General features: G+C 36.3%; 2 protein-coding genes across 2 annotated transcripts in view; both read right to left on the bottom strand.

Annotated features, from left to right (window-relative positions):
* Nucleotides 1-8,573: 8,573 nt before the first annotated feature.
* On the bottom strand, nt 8,574-12,904 carry pcdh20 (protocadherin 20). The gene is made up of 2 exons (XM_081358347.1): nt 12,738-12,904; nt 8,574-11,764 (listed from the first exon to the last, which is right to left on the bottom strand). Exons 1-2 carry the CDS (start codon nt 12,786-12,788, stop codon nt 9,167-9,169), a joined length of 2,649 nt encoding a protein of 882 aa, XP_081214473.1. The 5' UTR covers nt 12,789-12,904; the 3' UTR covers nt 8,574-9,166.
* Nucleotides 12,905-21,127: 8,223 nt separating this feature from the next.
* eml6 (EMAP like 6) overlaps nt 21,128-25,204 on the bottom strand; it is a gene marked incomplete at its 5' end in the record, with an annotated part of 71,431 nt that continues 67,354 nt past the window's right edge. The window contains 5 exons of the mRNA XM_081358346.1: nt 21,128-21,988; nt 22,101-22,201; nt 23,575-23,728; nt 23,817-23,920; nt 24,761-24,923. Coding sequence (XP_081214472.1) covers nt 21,964-21,988; nt 22,101-22,201; nt 23,575-23,728; nt 23,817-23,920; nt 24,761-24,923 — 547 coding nt within the window. The 3' untranslated portion in view covers nt 21,128-21,963. The remainder of the gene's footprint in view (nt 21,989-22,100; nt 22,202-23,574; nt 23,729-23,816; nt 23,921-24,760; nt 24,924-25,204) is intronic.

Raw genomic sequence — 25,204 nt, 5'->3', positions numbered from 1 at the left:
TTTTGGTGCAGGTATTTGCATATATGAGCTGGTTATGGATTATTGCTGATAAATTAATCGGTATTGAAGCTAATCGATCATACAAGGAAAATGATCACAGCTTCTTTTAAAAATAAAGTTAGAATATTGCATTACTCATGAATATTAACAAATCATATATTGTTATTGAAGCTATTCATGGGGAAATATCTTTTAAAATATTTAACTCTTCTATCAAATTTATTTTAAATATTTGATCAAATGTTTTTTTTTGTGCGCATCAGATCAGTATTTATTTGGCATAAAACTTTGAGAATCTTGATCAGAATCACAGTATCAAACTTGATCACATAACTGACAATAAATGCAACGGATAAAACTCGAAAAAGTTGAAAACATCAGCGTTTAACTAAATATTTCATTACACAGAAGAAAATGTGAAATGCTGCACTGGGAAAATGTTTTTTTGTCTGAATAAATTGATTCGCTAAAATGAATTAGACTTTTCCACTGTAAGCCCTAACGCTCAAAATAATTAATTGGTTTGAGTAGGGCAAACTCAAATTAAACAAATTAGTTAAATCAAATTAACTTTCATGAGTATTCAGAACTTTCTTTTGAGTTCACGAAACTGACACTTTTTAAGTAATCTAAATTGTTCAATTGTTTTGATTTTTATGAACTTAAATTTAGACAAACTTACCAGCATGCTTTGCCATGACACTCAAAAGGGATGGTAAATGCTAAAATTAAGTGTTATATTATGTTTTTTTTGGTGCAAGATTTAATGTTAAATGAGAGATTTAGTAGTGTTTAATGCTAATTTAGAAGAGTTTCTGTTATGTTGGGTTTGAATGTATGCAAAATTTTCAAGTTAAGAGCCATTAAATTGTATGAGTACAAAATTGAAATCTGCCAGTTCTGCTGACTTAAACTTTGAATTTCTTAACTTAAATTTGATGTAGCTGATTAACTAAAATTTTTGAGTTCTGCCAACTTATTCGAGTTTAAGCGAGAGAGGGCAGTTATTAGTATCTGGACAGGTTACACTATTTTGAAGACAGTTACTGAATGAGGCGGTTCATTTACTATGTTTAAATAGTTAATTTCCAACACTGATGTGCATGATGAGATTAAGCTCTCATAAGACGACTGTATTTGCAGTGAATGTAGTCCTATCTATACAAGCTTGTTTCCGCCACAGAATAAAACATTTTAAAAGATAATTGCGACTTTATATCACGCAATTCTGACTTTATATCTCGCAATTCTGACTTTATATCACGCAATTCTGACTTTATATCACGCAATTCTGACTTTATATCACGCAATTCTGACTTTAAATCTCACAATTCTGACTTTATATCTTGCAATTCTGACTTTATATCACGCAATTCTGACTTTATATCACGCAATTCTGACTTTTTATCTCGCAATTCTGACTTTATATCACGCAATTCTGACTTTAAATCTCACAATTCTGACTTTATATCTTGCAATTCTGACTTTATATCACGCAATTCTGACTTTATATCACGCAATTCTGACTTTTTATCTCGCAATTCTGACTTTATATCACGCAATTCTGACTTTATATCACGCAATTCTGACTTTATATCACGCAATTCTGACTTTATATCACGCAATTCTGACTTTATATCTCACAATTCTGACTTTATATCACGCAATTCTGACTTTATATCTTGCAATTCTGACTTTATATCACGCAATTCTGACTTTATATCACGCAATTCTGACTTTATATCTCGCAATTCTGACTTTATATCACGCAATTCTGACTTTATATCTCACAATTCTGACTTTATATCACGCAATTCTGAATTTATAACTCACAATTGCAACTTTATATCACGCAATTCTGACTTTTTATCACGCAATTCTGACTTTATATCACGCAATTCTGATTTTATATCTCACAATTCTGACTTTATATCATGCAATTCTGACTTTATATCTCACAATTCTGACTTTATAACTCGCAATTCTGACTTTATAACTCGCAATTCTGACTTTATATCACGCAATTCTGACTTTATATCTCGCAATTGCGACTATATCATGCAATTCTGACTTTATATCTCGCAATTGCGACTATATCATGCAATTCTGACTTTATAACTCGCAATTCTGACTTTATATCTCACAATTCTGACTTTATATCACGCAATTCTGACTTTATATCTCGCAATTGCGACTTTATATCATGCAATTCTGACTTTATATCACACAATTCTGACTTTATATCTTGCAATTGCGACTTTATATCATGCAATTCTGACTTTATATCACGCAATTCTGACTTTATATCACGCAATTCTGACTTTATATCACGCAATTCTGACTTTACATCACGCAATTGCGACTTTATATCATGCAATTCTGACTTTATATCTCGCAATTCTGACTTTATAACTCGCAATTGCGACTTTATATCATGCAATTCTGACTTTATATCTCGCAATTGCGACTTTATATCATGCAATTCTGACTTTATATCACGCAATTCTGACTTTATATCACGCAATTCTGACTTTATATCACGCAATTGCGACTTTATATCACGCAATTCTGACTTTATAACTTGCAATTTGTGACTTTAATTCTGAGATAAAAAGTTAGAATTGTGAGATGTAAACTCGCAATTACCTTTTTTATCTTTTACTCTGTGGCGCAAACAGGCTTTCATACCTATCAGCTGCATCATCTTACAACAGCAGACAATAACAGGTCACAAAGTTTGATATGACTAACTAAACAAACTAAGGCAGAACAACAAGCCGCTTTGTGATTCAAGTTCTGGATGCTGTTTGTGTCATTGTGTTTTTGGCTCCATTCCTGCTTTGACAACAGCTATTATGTCTTAAAACGGATCCGCAAAGCTTTCACAGGCCCATCATCTTCACTTATACCGAGGCAGCGAGAGATATAGAGTGGGAAATAGGAACGAAATCAGCAACATAATCCGGACGAGGATCAAAAGGCTTGGACCGGATTATTTTCTATTGCATCACGGGCCTGAAAGACCTGTTAGATCAAAGGCCGAGATTTTTGGGAGGAGAATGATATGTGAATGCATTATTGAAATGCGGAGACAGGAGTGAGAAGATGAAGACGGATCCGGTGTCATAACGGGAACGGTGGCCGGTCCGTGACGGAGAAACCCGATCCCGAGCGCCATTGTGCGACCGCGTTTGTTTGGATTCAAAGCATAGGAGGAACTATAAGAGCGATCTGGTAACAGGATCAGCCCATGACTGATAGTAATTACTTGCTGTCTACGCGTTTAATAATTGAAAGTAATTTCAGATCCAGCACTTTCCAAAGGAAGAGAATGGCACGCTGTCAAACACTCAATACCAACAGTACTGTTCATAAAATCAAAATAGACAATTCTTGTTTTTCCATGAAATATTGTCATAGGCTATTTATTATAAATTACTTTTCAGTGCACATAATTTTTGATGTTCCTTGTAATCTTGAATCAGAATAACAGCGACATCTCTTCTCTTCTCTGATGACGTGGGCGGAGGAACCTGTCACTCACATGAGATCCATCAATAGCAAACCACAACCATCCGAATCAATTCCCCACAGACACAATCAAGCCCCGCCCTACAGTTTTTCTCATCCGAGAAGTGTTTCACTAAATAGTGAAGAAATCCTATCACAACTTCCATTTCATGCAAACTTTAAAGTCCCCTTGTGGTGAAAATCAAGTTTTTAATGTTGTTTATCAGTTTATGTGTCTATGTGGTGTTTTTAATACGCTTTAACACAAACCATGTGTAAATTCATAAGTCGACAGCATTGCTGAGTATTTCCTCCTTAAAACTGCAGTGAACCAAAGACAGTCTCAAAAACACGCTTTGAAATCGCTGGTGTTTCTGACGTCACAAACTACCTTGTAACCAATCAGATCAACGTGTGATCGTCAACCAGTGGATCTCTGAGCTGAGTGAGTGAGTGGAGGCGGGGCTCATTTGCATATTCATAGAACCGCGCATACTAAAGGAGGCAAGGGTGTCGAGTTACATTCAAGCTGTTTTGAGGCATGAAGAAATTTTTTTTCAAGGAAAAAACATTTAAATGTCATTTTGGTGATCAAAGATGAGTTTTAAGGGATAAATTATTGACTACAGGGGGACTTTAAACACAGCAGAACGGGACGGCCATCTAAATCTGCTTAGCCTGACACCAAATCCTCAAATTAATATTTGTAAAAGAACCATCACATATCTGCTCTATAAAAACATCAGTAGATGAAATGTAATGAAATAATAACAAGGCTGTTTGCAGTTCCCCGTGTCTGACCCGACAGAGCCAAGAAAAGCAGAGCAGACATCAGAGGATTGGGTGCGTTATGAGGTCAGGGCGATGTCATTTCCTGTGTTTGCACCTTACACTTTTACATGTTAATATACGCAAACTGACAGTAATGAGCAAGAAAGCAACACAGGTGTTTAAATATGTAAAAGAATTACTTTCTTAATGTTCTTAAGTCTTTTTGGAACATGATTCACCAGGGTTGCCAAGTCAGTGTTATTCCCGCATAATTATGCAACTTTTAAAGTCCCCCTGTGTTGAAAATCAAGTATTTAATGTTGTTTATATGTCCATGTTGTGTTTTTAATATGCTTTAAAACAAAGCATGTGTAAGTTCATAAGTCGACAGCATTGCTGAGTATTTCCTCCTTAAAACTGCAGTGAACCAAAGACAGTCTCAAAAACACGCTTTGAAATCGCTGGTGTTTCTGACGTCACAAACTACCTTGTAACCAATCAGATCAACGTGTGATCGTCAACCAGTGGATCTCTGAGCTGAGTGAGTGAGTGGAGGCGGGGCTCATTTGCATATTCAAAGAACCGCGCATACTAAATGAGGCAAGGGTGTCCAGTTACATTCAAGCTATTTCAAGGGAAAATTACATTGAGATGTTACATTCTAACAATGAACTGTGTTAGATGATGTGTTTTGTGAGGACTAATATACAGTGAATCGTGTGTAATGCAGAAAGTGCATGCATATTTTAGGTATGAGAGGCATATTTTGAGTTTTAATATTTGGGATAGGGCTGATTTTGATCTACTTTTGTTTGACCACATTGAGCTGGTTTTGTTACGCAGACCTGCCAACCCTGCCAACTTTCCCGACCTTCATTTCCACTTTGCAGACGCATTTGACTGTCTTTTGAATTGTGGCAGAATCGTCGCACCTCATAATCTGTAAAGTAAAACCTGCGGTTGTTCGCTTGATTCAGAGGCAATAAGCCAATTTGAATCACATTTCATCTGCAAAGTAGATGGTTATCGTGTTATGTGGAATGGTTAACAGTGTCAAGAGTCTTCAGAAACATGTTGGTCAGGTTTTCGGGAAGTTTAGTGCCAAGATTGGAGAAAATGATACAAGCATACCAACTCGACTCATTTTTAACAAGAAAAATGATAGTAATTGTGCTTTAACACTATAAGCCCAATGGACAACAGAACCTGAGTTAGATTTTTCAACAGCCTTTTTTGGTAGCCGCACATTTCATTTCAAGCAGCAATCAGAGCGAGAGCTGGAGCAGGACCGGAATAAAGTGTATTTTATTAATCAGAGGCTGTTTGTTGTGCGTCTCTCACAGGTTCTCCATCATCACCACACGCAATCAGGCCCTTCGTCTCCAGGCTAATGTTCTGTTTGTGTTGGTCTCGGTCGAGCGCCATGAGACACACACACACACACTCGTCTGGCCAGGTGGGAAAGCGGAGAGGAAAGCCGATTGTACACTGGAGGAGTGAGAACATACACACATACTTATAGAGGGACATAAGTAATCAAGCTCAGATTAAATGTGACCCGACCGTACCCCATCATAGTGAACATATTGAATAACAGAAAAGGAGAAAAAAAAAAGTGTGTTATAGAGGCTGTACTCTTGCATAATATGCATTTCTACTATAGTGTACGTCTACACTGTAAAAAACATGTTTTTATATTGCTCATACTCATCAAAATAAGTTAAGCAATTTATAACTTTTTTTTATAAGTTATACAAGATTCAACTAATTTTTTTGTCAGTGTAATGTAATTTAAGTTGAAATGACTTAAAAATCCAAGTTGAACACTGTAAAAAGTGATCAGTTGACTTAACTTTAATTGAGTAAACAAACTTCATGCTTAATCAAAAAAATAATAATAATAATAATTAAGTAATGTGGAATTGTCAAGTTCACACAACTTACATTTTTCTATTAAGCATTAAGTTTATTTACTTAAAAAAATGAGTAAACCCGTTGCCTTAAAATGATTAAGTAAGTGAACTAAACACTTTTTACAGTGAAAAATTGAAGGCAGCAACTTTTACAGTCGACAATATAACAGAATAATTTTGTTTTAATGCATTTAGATGTATTTATTTGAATCAGCGCATATTTAGGGTTAGTGATTTAAACAAACCTTTAACGCTATTAAACTTCAGTTTGTGCTGCAAACATCAAATCCTGCGGCGGCTTTTCTGACTAATTCACTTCACTATAAAATGGACAAAAAAAGATGCAACTGAATCATGAACAGAGACTTGATTTGAGATACAAGATCTTACGTTAGATTCCCTGGAAATGTATCAACAGATCAAATGTATACCTTGAATGCAATGTAAGTCACTTTGGATAAAAGCATCTGCTGAATGCATAGATGTAATCACCTAAAAACACTCTAAAAACACTCAGATCACCTTAGCAAACGCATAGCATCATGGTGTTGAGTTTTGCACATGCACTTGGTTCTTCTGCAAGTGGCATAATATGACAGAACTCGAATGTTCCTTTTAGAATCAAAGCTGTTTAAACTGCTCTTTATACTGTTTATATGACTGAACTCAGTCATCAAAATATTGTGTTGAGAGTTCACTTTGAACTGGAATAATCTGAGTTTAACTTTGTGCAAATGAGCCAATAGTTGCTCACACTCTAGTCAACTCAATTCGTCAACTCTCATTAAACATGAATGATCAGTCACTTTAAATCACGGCCAGTGTGGACACTTGCTTAGGTTTGGTTATAATGCTGCCCTGTAAAAAAAAATTCGAAGTTGTAAATAATTGGAGATTATTGTAGTGTTTTTCAAGATATTTAAACTTCTACTTAAAGATTTTTCACGCTTTTATCAATTTTTTCTTCTTCTTCATAAGTATTTTTTTTTCAGTACAAATATCTAAACATTCTTAAATCAAGATTCATCATCATCATTTACTTGAAATGCAAAATGACAGACATACTAAGTCTTGTTTTCTGAAAAAAAAAAAAAAAAACCCATCAAAATTAAGCGAGTTTATACTTGCAACTAACAATGTCTTCCATTGGGGTCAGAAAAATCAACTTAATTCAAAGATAAAACTACATTAGTTTTCTGACCGCATTGGCAGATATTTGTTCTTGTTTTAAGCATGAACTTGATATATTTTTCATAAAACAAGAAGTAATTGGATCTTGATTTAAGAATGTTTAGATATTTTTAAGACAAAAATACAAAGAAAATCATTACTAGTGAAAATAGTTTTTTTTTTCAGTGAATGTAATGCATTTGCATCTGTGCATTTGCCAAATGCTCTTATCTGAAGCAACCTACAATATATTTGGGGAATATATTATATAAAAATCCCAAACCCATGACATTGGCTTTGCTAACACCACCGATTTATGCACTATAAGATGCTTGATCTTGACCCGCAGATGAAAAAGTCTCCTGCTGGTTTCTGAACACATGTTGCTGGTGAAGTAAGCAGCTTAAGCGGTGAACCTGACCTCAGGTGACAGGCCCTACTCGCAACCTGTGCACCGCAAAGCCTCGATACATTATCTGTCCTACGGCTTCTTGTGGTTTTAAATGACTGCTTTCCATTGTGAGTGTTTCAGAGAGTTCCAGAGAGAGAAAGGGAAAAATGAAACCGAACTGGTTTTTGGAATAATAGAAGTGGCGTGTGGCCATGGCTGTTTTTTAGAGAGCTGAATGGTGTTCCACTGGTGATGACAAGCTAAACACACACTCCTGATCTGACCTCTGCGATGGGTCGGGACACTGGAGAAAACATCCCATTGGTCCGACACAAAGAGGGAGATTAAAAAAGGACAGGCCGAGATGCCAATCACTCCACAACAAAAAGACTCATATAACTCATGTTTTGATGACTTATGCAATACAGGTCTGTGTTGCATTTCGATAACAGCAGAATTTGTGTAAACAAGTTTGTGGCTTGGCTTCTGATAAGACGTTTTCTCGATAACCCTTCGGATTTTATCTCTTACTAAGAAAAATTCAATGCTATGTGTAGACATTTCAAGATGGGGCACTTCAACTTGTAAACAGTGTAGACGAGATCAAATCAAACATTGAAATGGTCTTTGAATTCGCATAATGATTTAGATTCCCCAAGAACAATATCTTGATAAATTGACTGTGCATATTTATGCGTTCCAGTTGATTCATGTTTTGAGCAGTTAATGCAAGTCATGCAATAATAACAAATAAAAAAACCACCACCAGTTTAGTTGCTAATACATGAAAAAACATCATATCCAAGCTATTAATAAGAAAATAAAGCACTTTAATGTTCATGAATTCTTTGCTTGCACATCAGAGAAACAAGATCGGAGAAATGCTGCATTAGCTTCTTTGAAAAAAGTGCACAAACGTTTAAGAATTCAACACAAACCAGTTGGAGAAACCAAGACATTTTGGGGCTCAAGAGATTCATTGCACACCAGACTAGTATCCTACAGAAAACACAACTTCTGCAAATCACTGAGAAATCAACGTGGCATTAATTTCTCATGGTGATGACAAACATGAGGAGCATTACATCTGAACGGGAACCATTGGGAGAACGACGTTCCTGTAGATTAATGCAAAGACAGGCATATAAAAGAGCTTTGACAATTTGACACAACACACTGCTGAGGGCACCGTTGTAAGATACATTAAAAGCATGTTGGGCAGCAAATGCAAAGAGCAAAATCTTTATATTTTGCAGCGATCTTCTCAATATATATATATATATAGATTTCATCATAGTTATAAAACATACTGTATGCACAATATATACAATATATCTTCACTTCTTAAGAGATGCACAAAACACATTGTAAACAGAATAGTTTGGGCAGTCTTTTGCTGAGCAGGCAAGTGTCATATGTTTGAAATCTCCATTGGGATCTTGTCCACCATTTCATGGTTGAGTTTTAAAGGAATCTCAATTTCTGACCTCTTCTTTTTCGTCTTTCTTTTCTTGCAGCAGATAAATGTCACCAATGACACGACGGTCAGAAACAGTCCGAGGCAAGTCACCGTAAGCGCAAGCAATACCATCATCAACTCGCCACACGGATTTGGCACTCGTTCTCCTTCCCTCCCTTCCTTAACCGGAGGATCCTCACCATGATTGATATCTACCGCTCTGGGCAACAAGCTCTGAATGAGCGTCTCATTGCTAACCGTTTCATTCACAAACAGGTTGACGAGTACAGTAGAGTACAGTTCTGGTTGACCGTGATCCCTCACTTTGACCCACAAACTGTAAAGACCTCGATTGTTCAAGGCTTTCCTCAAGGTGATGTTTCCCGTGTACGGGTCGATATCAAACGATCCCGGTTCTCCGTCAGTTCTCTTGATGATGCTGTAAGCGATAACAGCATTCATTCCCGTGTCCCGGTCCACCGCATAGACCTCCGTTATCGACGTTCCTGGAAGCGTGTTGGGAAGCACCAGCATGAACGATTGGTTGGACTGAGGGAAAAGAACAGTGGGAGGGTTATCGTTCACATCTAGGAGGAGAACGGTCACCATTGTGACGCAAGAAAGAGCCGGTTCGCCTCCATCGATAGCCTCGATCCACACATAGTACGTTCCCTGCTGTTCCCGATCCAAAGGGGTTTTGGCGCGTAACGCGCCTCGTCCGGTGTCAATCACGAAGATGTCACTCCCGTTTAGGATTGACAACGCCACCCAGCCGTTTTCCCCAGCATCCGCATCCGTAACCGTAAGCACGCCAATCTCCCCGAATCCCGGAAAGTTCTCCGGCACGAAGAAAGTAAAGTCCTTGTTGATAAACCGAGGGCTGTTGTCATTGCGATCCCGCACGGTTATAATCACAGTGGCGATTGACTCTCTTCTCGGCGTCCCACGGTCGACGGCTCGCACCATGAATCGGTACGTCTCCTTTTCCTCGCGGTCAAGAGAAGTGGACACCGACAAAACCCCGGTTGACTTATCCAAGGCAAAAATGGTGGGAGCGTCGGCACCGAGTAGATAATAAACCTGACCTCTGCTTTCACTGTCCGCGTCGGTCGCCTGAAGCTGAACGAGGAACGTGTTCGGTGGGTTGTTCTCCTCCACTGTGATCTCAACGAAGGACTGCTTGAAAACCGGAGCGTTGTCGTTAACGTCCAACACATGGACCTTAACCACGGTATTAACTACTAATCCGTGAGCATTACGAACCACAACGACCAATTCATAATCCTGTTGCTGCTCATAATCCAGTGGTTCGGTGGTCTCAAGCAAGTACTCGTTTTTAAAGCGCTCGTAAGGTACGAGCCGAAATGGACCTATGGTTTCTAGAAAACACTCTATCTTCAATTGTGGCTCGTTGTTTTTGATGGTAAAAAAAGCAATTGGTGAAAACGGTGGCTCTGATTCACTTAGGCTGACAACACCGTCTTTCTCGAACGCGATGTAACGTGGCACAACAGCCGGAGGTCCGGAAGGCTGTCGGATAACATGAACGGTAACCGTTGCGACTTCTGGAATGCACGTCGGCCCATTAGCCAGTACGATTAGTTTGTAGAGCTTTCCGGTGTTGTTGTCTATCTTCCCAGCTAGCTTAAGAACTCCAGTGATCGTATCCAAATGAAACAGGTTTCTGCTTTCTTGGGTGACCCGTTCGCTGAAGGAATACGTGATTAAGGCGTTTTCCCCCTCGTCTGGGTCGTGGGCTTGCAGACGAGCCAATTGCATGCCTTTAGTGGCGTTCCCGTAAAGAGTAACGTTCACTTGCGACTCTGTAAACTTAGGGCAGTTGTCGTTGACGTCAGTAATGATAATCCTCAGAGTGGCAGTGCCTAAAAGTGGCGGAGTTCCTCCGTCCTCGGCGATAATATCAGTCACGTACTCCGCTTGGGTTTCTCTATCAAGATTCTCGGTTATTATGAGGAACGGCGTCAGCTCTCCTCCTTCGTTCTCCTCTACGTCTAACGTGAAAAACCCATAGTCGTTAACAAGCCAGTACGTTTGAACGCTGTGAATCCCGATGTCTGGATCCACTGCTGATTGCTCAACTGCGAACCTGGCGTTAACAGGAGCGTTTTCGGGGACGGAAACCCTGATTTCGTCAACGGGGAAATGCGGACGGTTGTCGTTGACATCCTCGATTATGATTTTGATCTTAACCAGCTGAAAGTATTGCTGAGGAAGGATTAGCACGTCTAGGAAGATCGCGCAGCCTTGGCCCTCGTGGGACTCGGCGCACAGAGTCTCTCTGTCGATCTCCACGGCTGACGTGAAAAGCTCCCCCGACGTGTTGTTCAGAGTCACGTACTGCTGGCTGCTCGTCTTCTGCTCCAGATTGAACGAGCGGGGGGGATCACTGGAAAGACCCAGGTTTAAGTCCGCAGCGATAGACCCAATGAGTGTCCCTTTAGATAATCCTTCTTTTATCTTATAGATGAGGTGACTGAAATTTGAAGAGCAGGAGAGAGGTCCGGTGTACAAGAGGAGAATGAACAAACCCTAAAAATAAACAACAAAAAGTGTTTAGTATACAAGTAAAAAAGCATCACTTTAAAATCAAATGGAATACATAATAATCAAAAAAGCAATGCAGATTAATTATGCATTAGGCACAGTTTGACATTTCATGTGGAGAGGGTTGGACTAAATCAACGTCCACACTAATATATGAATATTTACCCAATTATCTACCATGATAAACATCATTTCAATAGTTATTTTACTACTGAAAGAATATTGTTATATAAATCTCTTTCAAACTGTGTTCAATGCTTCTAGAATCTTTCTCTCAGTTTTGGTCATTACAGTGGTGGTAACAGTTTTAAATAATAACAAATGTTTTTCGACAGAAACTATGTTTATTTTTATTTTTTTTAATGAACCTGCAAACTAAATAATAATACTTTATGCTCACAAAACTAATTTCTGTTAACAAACACACACACGCACACACACACACACACACACACACACACACACACACACACACACACACACACACACACACACTCACTCACTCTCTCTCTCACACACACTCACTCTCTCACACACACAGACACACACACACACACACACACACACACACACTCATACACTCACACTCTCTCACACACACTCTCACTCACTAACTCACTCTCTCTCTCACACATACACACACAAATCTTTATAAAAATCCATCAAAATACTTATCTTTGATTAATATACATAGCCTAGAATTGATATAAGTATTATGATGAATTTGGATTATATAAAAAATCTTGGATTAAAGATATATATAATCCAAAATCCTAACATCCATTCAAAAACTTATTAGACTTTGATTCATATACATTTAGAATTGATATAAGTATTAGGATGCATTTGGATTATATAAAAATCCTGAATTAAAGATATTACTAAAGAATATCAAAGATACTATTAAGAGAATTTGATGTCATGATAATTCAGTTTTCCATGAATGTAAGAAACTTACCCATAACTCTGTTTTGCTGCGAAGGCATGTTCCTCTGTTAGTGTTCCACATGTTTCCCGTTCAGTGTTGGCGTCACAGGGAACGGGAGCGGGATGAGTTCACAGTAACAGCCGCATTATGAGCGCCTGTGAGCGGCTGATTCCTCGCTCGCTGTCCGATGCGCGACTGACGCGCTCTACTCATTCATCTGAGCGATACACTCCGACACGCCCACCGCATGCTAATGAGCTCCAGCGCGACCAATCAGCGTGGGAGGAGGGGGGCCGTCTAGGAAGAACTCATTTGCATGTCAAATCATTTTTTTTTTTGGAACGTTTGGAATAATTTAAGTCTGAATGATTTATTATCTTGTGGTTAGGAAAACACCAGCATGACAGGAATGTAGATTACGTTTTCAACACTTTGGAATTCATTTAACATTATAATATAATATAATATAATATAATATAATATAATATAATATAATATAATATAATATAATATAATATAATTTTATATAATCATTTGATGTAAAATGCTTGTGCTTTTCCTCATTTGTAAGTCACCTGATAAAGCAGCTGCTAACAATCATAAATATGATATGTATGATTATAGTGTTCTCTGATAAAGTAAATTATTCTGCATAGAATGCTTTGACTGTAAAGGGTTCTTTTAGTTTACAGAGTAAAACGTTTTGATGTTTCATTAGGTTGTTCAGATCAGTATTTTTAAGAGCGTACCACAATATTTCATATTTTTAAGCGCAAACCATAATATCTGCAGCACAACTGTGCAACCCTAGAGAAAAGGATATTAATATGCATGAGTATTATTCCATATGTATCAGACGGCACAGATGATCAGATGCACAGATCAATACTGCAGTAACTAAATAACAAGTTCCCAATGGAAGGAAAGCAAGTTCTTACAAGTCTGCGGTTGAGATTACAGTAACACTCAGCTATACATTAACCAGCTCATAGCAAGTATGAGTCACTTTCTTGATGAACAATTATTGTAGAACTAAACACTTGCTTATTTGCTGCATTTTTTTAACCCTATAGTGGTTTTTCCTTGCCTTCCAGAGCATCACTTTAGTGATCATGTGAGGATTAGTGTTAAAGAATACATGATGAAGCATCAGCGTAACCTTCACCAAATCAACTTCTCTTAATCTGAGCATTTTGAACCACATCAACAGATGCTGAAGTGATTGAGAACATACTGTCCAGAGTAATACACACGCTGAACTTTAACCCTCTGGGATTGATGACACACAGTCCCATGGAAGACTTTACATCTCATGACGTTTAAGATCGACATCTCAAAAATGAACTGTTGATGTGTTTTTGTTTTTTTTTGCCTTGCAGGTGTAAAATGTTATTTCTTTTACATTCACATACATTCAAATATGTATCACCATGTAATCAAAATGAACTTTCCTCCTTTTTTATGGAATATTACAGTTTATAAACAAGTTATCCATGCACATCATTATTTTTTAAACCCATGTGCCTTTTTAATAATAATAATAAATAACAATCTTTAATGAAAATAATTTTTCCCTCTGGCAGGGATATCTCTGATAACGAGGGTGGGGCGACCTGTCACTCACATGAGATCCACAACCACAACCATCCAATCATCCAATTAATTCCAAACGAACACAAGCCCCGCCCACATTTGTTCTTGTTTTTTTTTATTGCATAAGTTATACATACAAAACCAGGGCATGAAGCATGGTATCTCTTACAATGAACAATCATAATGACAGAAACAAAAGATAAATATCATGGATTTGCGTACATTAAAATATGGAATTGTACACAGAAAAAAAGAAAAGCACAATAATAAGTCTCTATAAATAAATCTTTAAATAAGTCCTCAAGTTGCATAAAAAAACTTTGTCTTGTTATTTATAAGTCTAAGGGGTGAAATGAAAGAGTTAAATTTAGAAAGAAAAAGGAAGACATAAAGGAGACTAAAACCATTTTTGCTTGTGAATGAAGATTTTTATATTTATATATGAAGAAATTAACATATTCATTAGACAACAGCTTTGGGTTTTCATAAATAAAAGATTACATATTTGAGGACGAAGATGTGGGTCACATTTGTAGGGCTAAAAAAAAAGAACTTAAAGGGGTGGTATAATGCCCTTTTCACAAGACGTAACATAAGTCTCTGATGTCCCCAGAGTGTGTGTGTGAAGTTTTACCTCAAAATACCCCACAGAAATTTTTATATAGCATGTTAAAATTGTCAATTTTTGAGGGTGAGCAAAAACCCACCGTTTTGTGTCTGTCCCTTTATATGCAAATGAGCTGCTGCTCCCAGCGCAGGGGGCGGAGCTTCAACAGCTTGCACTCACACCTATGACTCACACCTGACTCACACACACATGCAATGAAAATTTCAAAAACTTTTAGCCTTTTATGTTCAAACCGGAGTCAGACAATGATGGAGAGACTCAAGAAGAAGAGACAACATGTAGAAGCAACAGGACATTTCTGAATGGTTAGTTGATGAGTTTATGAAGCTGATGTGTAGTTATCTTCAAGTCAATGATTAGCATATTCTGTCTTGATAATCTATAAATCGTGTTCAGGGGGCGGGGTTTATGTAAATTCTAGGGTTGCTTTGAACTTTGAGCATGTTGTTTATGCTCAAACAGCAACATTACACACTAACTAAAGTTAGAAAAGTCAAATCATAATCAATCACACATTTGTTCTTGTTCGCGAAGCTGTTCACTCGGATATATATGTCACAATATAATAAAATAATATGGTCAATGGTCAATAATAAAAAGACCAGCGCAACTTCCGTTTAACAACCAACAACGACATTCACCTGAGCAAACAGCTCTTGAATAAACACTCACTATAACTGTGTTCAGTTTAGCGGCAAGCCGGAGTGCATTAGCGTTGCAAAACTCAAGACATGTCGTGCTCAATATTGGGCTTTTGTTTTCTGGCCTATCCAAAGCGGCATGCAATCCAAATCAAAGAGTAGAGCATTGTTGCTTAATCCATAGGGAAAAATCATTATTTTCAATCCTAATTGACAGAATTTTGAATTTTCAAATGTACACCCTGAACGCAACAACAATGCCGTGAATGAAACTCATTTTCTAAACTCTGAGTCGCTTTTGTCCTTAAACTTGTTTCCACCACAGGTGTGACAGTCCACGTGCGTCAGAAACACTTAGTCAACTCTGTGTGTGTGTTCTCGAAGGTTTCGACACGCCTCGTGAGGTTTCAGAAGAGTGCAGTTCTGCGGAACAGGATTTCGGATAAACGGTGGGAATATTAGAGAACCGTCTCTCTCTTCAGTCCCTCAGGGCTCGTACAGTACGAGTTTACAGTCTTACAGGAGGATCAGTCTCCGTGCAAATCAACGTTAGTACTTTTGAGTCATTTTTCAGAATTTTCACAATGCATTATTTTTTATAATATATTATTTTATATAATATATATTTTAAAATATATTATTTCCATAATTACCCCCTCCCCCCGAAAATAAAGCGAAAATTGTCATAAGTTAGCTACTTTTGCATAGTAGACCTGTATATTATCCACACTCTCTCTGACTCTTGTAAGTAAACAGGTTTTTTTTTGTTTTGTTGCTTTTGAACATTTAAGGCTAAAAGTCACTCTATGTCCAGTACATTAAAAAAAAATTGTAAACTATAAACCTCACACAAGGCTCTATAAAAATGACAAAAATTATCCAAAAAATAAAAAAATCTACAGCAGGAACTTCTTTCTATTAATGAGTTGTTATTTGTATTTTGAGATGTGGACTTTGCATTTAAAAAAATAAAATATATGCATGGAATAATTGTTCAGTAGATTAATAATATGCATTTAGAAAATAGATTCGATTTTCATTTCATGCTGACTTTAATTGTCATTTTCTGTGGCCAGTTGCATAAACTACAAAAGCTAGTCGTCTAATTTTTTGTTAACTTTTTAAAAACCTGTTAGATAAAAACGTGGATTGAATCTGAAAAATAAGACTGATTAGCCAGTTGTTGTTTGGGTTTTGCATTTAAAAAATAAAACATATGCATGGATTAATTGATTGCAATAAGATCAATGACATGCAACAGCTATTGGTCAATCTAGTTCTAAAGACAGTTTATGCAACTGACCCCTGAAGTTAGAGGGTTTCTGGCATACAACTTATTCTTTTGTTAGTTATTATTTGCATGTTTAACCAAAAAAGTTTTTCATTGCATTTAAAGTTGCTCCAAACAGATGTGCCGAATGTTGTAGTAAAACCCACCAAATCAACTAGAGAAACGAATGTTTGCTTTGCACGTTTTGTTTGCTTTGCTGATTGTTCACCTGGTTTTCTGTTCTTCAGGGAGTGAGAGTGACAATCCAGATCTCCCAGATCTCCCAGATCTCCCCTCTCCTGTCTGGTGTATTTGCATGCAGGTACGAGATGTTTACAGGTCAAAGCATGTCTTAATGACACTCGTGCGTGTCAACACAATGCATGTGAGAAATGAGAGTATGACTAAATGTGGTATTTTCTAGTTCTTTTTGTAAGTGCTGATATGAAGACATTTACACATTTCCATCAGCCGTATATGGTTTTATTTATTCAGAAAATGAGATGTGGGCACATGGGCTGTGTGTGTGTGTGTGTGAGATCTCATTTAATGCTGCTTAAGGACACAGGGAGGCTGTACGGTGAAGCTCTGATTGCCAGTAAATGCAGTGAACGTTGCGTTAGATTCCAGGCCAGATGTCATGATACTGTGTGCTCCAGTTTTAATTAAAGCGCCTTTAAGCTTCATTGATAGCAGAGCTCAGAATATATGAGAAACACGTCCCAGGACGACCCGTGGGGAACAGGCCAGAATAACAGATATGTGTTACACTCATTTAACATTCAGAAAAAGAGATTGAAAGGGTGTAAAGATAAACTCGATGTTCGTCTGAACTCAAACTCATCATCATCTAAAGCTTCGGCTGCTGGAACACAGAACATGCGTTATAGTATTTATTATCTTTGTTCATGTTACTTCACAGTGCATTAACTAATGTTAACAAATACAACTTTTAATTCTAAATGTATTAGAAAATGTTGAAATTAACATTAATTTAGATTAATAAATGCTGTAGATGTTAACTAATGAAACCTTATTGTAAAGTTACATATATATATATATATTTAGCTGAAACAAAATATGTTTTTTTTATATATTTTGTTTTATTTCAGTTAAAGTGTAGCCTATTTCAAGAAACTAAAATAATTTTTTTATGTTTTTTATTTTTATTTAAATAAAATAACCCTGACCTGGACACCTACTTTGGGAATTCTGGGAAAACCTTTGCAACCAAAAATGTGAAGTTTTTCAGTGCTAGTGATACCAGTAAAGACTTAAAGAAACGAACATGCCTTATTGCTTTCCTCTCTCCCTCTCTCTCTCTCTCTCTCTCTCTCTCTCTCTCTCTCTCTCTCTCTCTCTCTGTTAAATGAGCCTTTAATTTCACACATTATACAGCATGAGCTGCATTAGCACAAGACTGAGCTGGATTTGTGTTATTTAAGTCTGTGAAACATTAATGTAACAGCACTTATGCATAAGCCACGTCTCAAACACTCCATTCAGTGCGGTATTAAAACCCCAGTGACCTGCAGGCCTTCATTTATAACGTTATAAAAATAACATTTTAATAAATTAAAAAATAACAAAATAGCTTTTTTTCTTTTGTCAAATCAACTTAGATAATTAATGTGATTCAGATAACGCAATATTTTGAGATTCTGTTGATTAAACCAATCTCCTTCTTTGTAGCCTATTAACTCAAATTTTTTATTTCAATGAACTCAAAATTTTAAGGCAATCAATAAGGCAACTTACTTTTTTAAGTTAAACCAGCAGTTATTTTTTACAGTAGAACGGCAAGCGGTTTCGATTTTCAAATACGTGCAGTTCACTGACTCGCCACAAGGAAAAACGTTTTCCACGTCAAAGACCGTTTTTAAAAATATGAACATTGGTGTGGATTTTAGCGAACACGCACACTCTAACACCATTTTCAGCTAAAAACAAATTTAAAACTTTTTATGCATTTTGGCCGTTTATTTACAGGACAATGGCGTTTTAGGGGCCCGTAAACGCAAGTTTTTAAAAATTATACCGTTATCGACTCTGTGTAAACCAGAGAATGTCCAATAGGAATGAAAACGGTGACGTCATGTGTGTTGTGTGTTCAGTCTACAGGCGCGTGTGTTTCTTTACAAAGTGACATCGCCATCTACTGGCCTGACAGCAGAACATCTACAGCGTTTTTAGTCGTTTTCGCGGATCCGTGTGAACGGAGATCGTTTTGACAATGTTGTCGCGTCTGTACACGAAAAACGCAAAGGAAAAACTATTTCATCGCTGTCGTTTAAACGAACCCTAAGATCAACCCATGCTTATTTTCTTTATGGGGGTATATTTATACATTTTTTTAGTAAATTCATTTTATTGAGGCGATTTTTAGCGATTCATTTATTTATTTTAGTTGGGGGAAGGATTTTTATTTTTTTTAAATGTATTTATTTATTTATTCAATACATTTTTTTTATTTTGGGGTACACATAACAAAATCCTCCTTTTGAAAATTGCTGAACATATTTTTTGTTTTTACAAAGTTACTAAACTTTTTTTTTTTTTTTAGTTGGTTTAATGTAATTTAAGTTGAAATTATTTAAACATCCAAGATGATTGTACTTAAAAATTTAAGGCAGCAACATTTTTTTTCACAGTGTATTAAATTATTTTATTGGATTTATTTATGTTTGCGTTCATTTTTAAATGAATTCTGTGTCTAGACATCTGTTGAGGACAATGCAAATTCCTGATTTCATGTTATTGTGTAAGTTCATTATCTGTTCTTGAAAAGTAAAACAAAGTGAACTGAACAGTAATAAGTTTGAGTGTGCACATGGAGAACGTTTAAGGGTTAAGACAGTGTTTTCTTACGCCTGATCTAGCGATGTGAAGGTCTGACACTGAATAATGATGGCGCCCTGAAGCGAAACTGAATGTGTGGCAAGAAAACATGAGTGGAATGTTTCTGCACTTTTACAAACCTCGAATTAATCCTAGTATTTATTACTATAGTCCAACGGCATTAAGTGATTTTACAATAGCGTCACCATGGTAATGTACGTAAAACCATCCACAAGAATAGCATTACATGTTGAGGTGAGTGTTTATTGTGTTTTATGTGTGCGTGCCAGAGATCTCGCTCACACACACTCACACTGCGCTGGGCGGATCTGGAATGTATGGTTTACTTTTATTTGCTGAATCCGGAGAATAGATTGTTCACCGACACATTTTTTTATGTAATTACTATTAGAACTAGAAGCTACAGTCAAAAACATAGTCGTCGTCACCACCCCCCCACCCCCCCCAAATTTGAGATTTTGGCCTATTTTGCTTCCATAACTTTCTTTCTTTCAGACTAGCAGAAATACAACTTTCAAAACGCAAATTATACATGGTAAAGGAAAAATATGAGATGGGAGGAAAAATTCAAACAACAAAATCAAAAACATATATTTTTTCCTCCCATCTCATGTGTGTTCCTTCACCATGTCCTATCAGGGGCTCCGTAAGTGTTTTTTTATAACTTTATTTGCGTCAGATTTCAACTACAATACATAGGCTATCTTTAAAGTTTGATCTTTTATGTTATCTTTAATGAGTCAGAAATCTCCACTTCAGCAGCTTTACACACCAAACACAAGTTTTTATTTATTTATATCTATATTCTGAAGGTTTGTTCAAATATCATTCATCTGATGTTCTGCAACATTATATTCTTAAAACACAGTGATGTTTGTTCTTTTCTGTCTGTCAACAGTATTTTACTCAGGCACATTTATGGATTGATAAAAATAATTTTGAACCTGGCTTTAATTTAGGCCTATTTATTGTTCAGAATTCTGTTGTGGAAATGCATACAGATTATTAATAGATAATACCTCATTAGCTTATTTAAACATTTCTGAAATACTTGTAATAAAAAACAATTGTCTTAAAGGGATAGTTCACCCAAAAATAAAATGCACTCTCAAGTTGTTTCAAACCTGTATATTGTTCTGCTGAACACTAAAGATGATATTTTGAAAAATGTTTGTAACCAAAAAGTTTTTTGGTCCCCATTGACTTCCATAGTATTTTTTGGATCCAGTCTGGTTTCTTCCGAATACTTTTTGCAGTGCAAAACTTGTTTTTTGTGTAGTTATGCTTCTGATATTTGTTTATATCACTTCCACAGTTTATCTCGTTCGACTCGTTTTTGAATGTTTAAGGCAATATTGAATTAAAACTGATTTCTTCTGATGAGATATCAGACACGCTGCCACCAGCTGGTGAAAGATGGAACAACACTCAATTTCAGCACATTGTTCTCTTTAATTATAATTATAAAAGTATTCATTCATGACCAACGATCACACAGACTTCGATTCATGCATTAGTAGGCTATATATCTTTCAGTTAAACTGACCTCTGATCAGACAAATTACAAAAACATGAACATACAAATGACAGATATAACTGGATATATCTGCACACGATTAACAGCTGCTGTCACGTGATTGGCTACAAACAGTGCATCGCAATCTAACACACAACGCTACTACAGACATTTCATATAACTTTTATATTTGGACAGCCAGTGAGTTGTTTTTTTTTTTGCAATTTTCACATACGCCAACAGTTCAAAAAGACCGACCGACTAATTTGCATACTTCATACCTAAAATACGTACATAAAAAATAAATATTTTAACAAAAATAGCACAGGTCAAATATAACATCTACACATTACAGTACTTAATTTCTCCTGAGTCCCATGTATTTGGATATTTTTAACAGGAAGAGCATTTAATGAGAGGATATTTATATTTGACATTTATGTACAAAATGTAAAAAGAAGGAGGGGAAAAAATTAAAATTGCATAATGCATGATTTTTTAAAACAATTTTAAAAAGCTCTAAGTGGACATATTCCATTTAGCACCATATATGCATCATGTGAACATTTCGGGGCAAAGATCAGCAAACTGTGTCTCCAAGGCACTTCAGAATAAACAAAAAATACATTTATTTCTGAAATATTGGCATGATTTATGAGTGTATATTTTTTTTAAGTACTTGTGAGCGTAAACATTGCACTTCACAGAATGGTTATCTCCATCAGGTCAGCATCCGAACGCTGGAGGAATCACACACACCTCCACACGAACACACTGAGAGACAGAACACAGGCGTTAATAAGAGTACACACACGCACACACACACACACACACACACACACACACACACACACACACACACACACACACACACACGTCAGCTCACCTACAGTCGTTTCCTCCTACACTTATCACATATTTGTCATCATAAGAGAAGCGGATGTTGGTCACGTGTGCAGAGTGGCCGAAGTATCGCTTGTGTTTGGCCTGTGAAGAAGAGCAAACCAACAGTAAAAACATCAAAATCTCTCAAATATAAACCATTCAAGGGTTAATAATAAGGGTTAATGATAATACATATATATATATATATATACATTATTAACCCTTATTATTATATGAAAGTGTTAATTTTGTTAGCGAAAAGTATGATAAAATGTTTGTCAACAACTTTCTTTTCCACGCCTGAGACGAGATGATGACACGACGATGCCACCAGCATTTTTAATAATTTTCACAAAAGTTTCAGAATATTTAGTTGTATGAATATCTAAACATGCAATATATCAGAAGAAAGAGCCGAGCTTCTGCTTTTAAACAAACAAACTCATTTTATTCCAGCTTCGTGCATTTCTTAAATCTGCGATTAAACCTTCTCGGTTATGAACTGTAATAAATCCAAACATAAATCTTGACTATATTTGCGATTGTTGATGCTGAAAAAATGCACTTGCGCAACCTCTATGTGTTAATGCTTTTATGAATTAATGTAATTTAGAACTATTGGAATAACTATCAGAAGTTTCACCGTTTACATTTTTTAGAGAAGTTTCGGTTACACTTTATTTTAAGGTGTCATTGTGACAGTGTAATTATATTTTTAAGTACTGAGTAATATTAAGCAACTACATGTACTTACTATAGGGGTTAGGGTAGGGTTGAGGGTTAGTTGCATGTAACTATGCATAATTTACTGTTATTACTATGGTAAGTGCATGTAACATATGTAACAAGGACACTGTAAAATAAAGTGTTACCAAAGTTTCTTGTTTTGCCTGTTTTCATAATGTGTGTTAATTTATATGATAAATAGCTCATAAAAAGCCAAACTAGAAGGTCAAATAAAGCATGAGTTGACATTCTCTTATCTGAAAGAGTGCAATAATTCTGATGAAATGTAAAGATACATTTCTTAAATGACAACAATCGTTAATATTTTGTGCAAAAATAATCATGATTATCAATGTAGCCATTATGCAGCATGCCGAAAGTTTGACTGACTAAGATGTGCATGTTGTAGTCTGTGGAAAAAAACATGATTTTCTCCACCATTAAAAATAATATTTACTTATTTAATCTGTCATGTAATAACTCCAGCAAATCAGCTCCTTTCCTGAATAGACGGTTACAGTACAACGTCACGAAGTCGCACTTAATTGGCATTTTTTTCAAAAACGGTCATTTATAAGTCATTTATAAAAGCAAGAAAAGGGTTTCTTTAGGCATTACATGATATACAGATACATAAACATAACATTTACTCACCTAATCTGTCAATCAAATCAGCTCCTCTCCTGTAGACACAGTTCAGTCGCACTTAAAGCCTATAAACATGTGACTTGAGTTAAGGGTTGACTTACAAATTTCTCGGTGCAGGGGAAGTCGAAGAGCTTCACGAGCCCGAAGTCGTCTCCGGTGACCACGTTCAGCCCGGCGTGAGAAACACAAGCGCAGTTCACGTCGGCTTTCTCTGCGTTACGAGGCCAGACGCCCAGAACCTCGTCGCCCAGGACACTGCACAGGAGAGAGAGTTTACCACGGTACACTGACATCATCATCATCATCATCATCATCATCATCATCACACAGATCTGAGAGTCACCTGGTCCATGTAGCCCATGTGATCCTGTCCACCAGAGCCGGTTCTGTGACCATCTTCCCGCTGGGAACCTCGTGAACCTGCCGCTTATAAGAGCCTGTGGAGACCTGAACACACAACACCACCGCGTCAACATCCTGCCCTCGCCACACACCAAAACTACAATCTGAAAGATTATTTTATATCTTTTTGATAATATTTTTTCTATTTTTTAATGCAATTTGTTTGGAAATTTTTTGTGATTTTTCATTTTATTTACCTTAAAATTACTAGATTCAATCAATAAATTATTAATAAATAATAATTTAGAAGCACATTCCTCACATTGTTCAGACCTGACATGTGACATCACCCTTAAACAATGCACTTTTTTTTTTTTTTGAACAGCAGTGTATACATGTGTATATATATATATATATATATAGTGTGTGTGTGTGTATATATATATGAACTGAAATTATGCATAATTTACTGTTATTACTATGGTAAGTATATGTAACGGACACTGTAAAATAAAGTGTTACCAAAGTTTCTTGTTTTGCCTGTTTTCATAATGTGTGTTAATTTATATAATAAATAGCCTTTAAAAAATAAAGCATGAGTTGACATTCTCTTATCTGAAAGAGTGCAATAATTCTGATGAAATGTAAACATAAATTTCGTAAATGACAACAATCGTTAATATTTTGAGCAAAAATAATCATGATTATCAATTTAACCATTATAGAGCATGATGAATATATATATATTGGTTGGATATTAAAATAAAAAAAAAACTTTAAAAAACTTATAACTTAATAACTTAAAATCCATGCAAAAATAACTTAAAATCCATGCAATATCCTTTGTGCAAAATTGTACATGCACAAAAAAAATAATAAAATGTTTCAGGTTTGCATGTAATTTTGTGGAAACAATTGTTGTTCTGATTATGTAGTCAGTTGTACCTCGATGAACTTGCTGTCCGCAGAGAAGTCCAGCTGGATCACAAAGCCAGGAATATCTTTGCAATATCCGATGCGATTGAGAGCCGGACCCAGAGTGAGATCGTAGAAGTCGACAGCACACTCCACCGAGCCGACGGCCAGCAGCCGGTTATCAGAACTGAACCTGTGAGGCGTTATTAAATATGATCAATGCACTGCAAACATTCTGAAACATTCTTAAATCAAGACACACTTACAGAAGCAAAGTGACTTCAGATAGTAAGTCTTGTTTTCTGAAGTTTTTTTGTTGTTGTCTGTCAATGTGTTCAGAAAAATAAACTCTTATTTTATTCCTTTTCTTCCCCATTGACATATTTTTTCTCATTTTAAACAAAAACTTGCTTAGTTTTGACAAGACTTAATATCTTCAGTCATTTTGCTTCTCAAGTAAGTACATTTTTGGTT

This window comes from Scardinius erythrophthalmus, assembly GCF_964197995.2.
Source record: "Scardinius erythrophthalmus genome assembly, chromosome: 25".
Classification (NCBI taxonomy): Eukaryota; Metazoa; Chordata; class Actinopteri; order Cypriniformes; family Leuciscidae; genus Scardinius; species Scardinius erythrophthalmus.
This window is presented reverse-complemented; position numbering and strand designations above follow the sequence as displayed.

Excerpts from the sequence above, each read along its gene's own strand:
- pcdh20 (XM_081358347.1), bottom strand. The coding sequence starts at position 12,788 with ATGTGGAACACTAACAGAGGAACATGCCTTCGCAGCAAAACAGAGTTA. Across the intron at positions 11,765-12,737 it reads GCAGCAAAACAGAGTTATGG|GGTTTGTTCATTCTCCTCTT; the intron begins GTAAGTTTCTTA and ends GTTTATTTTTAG.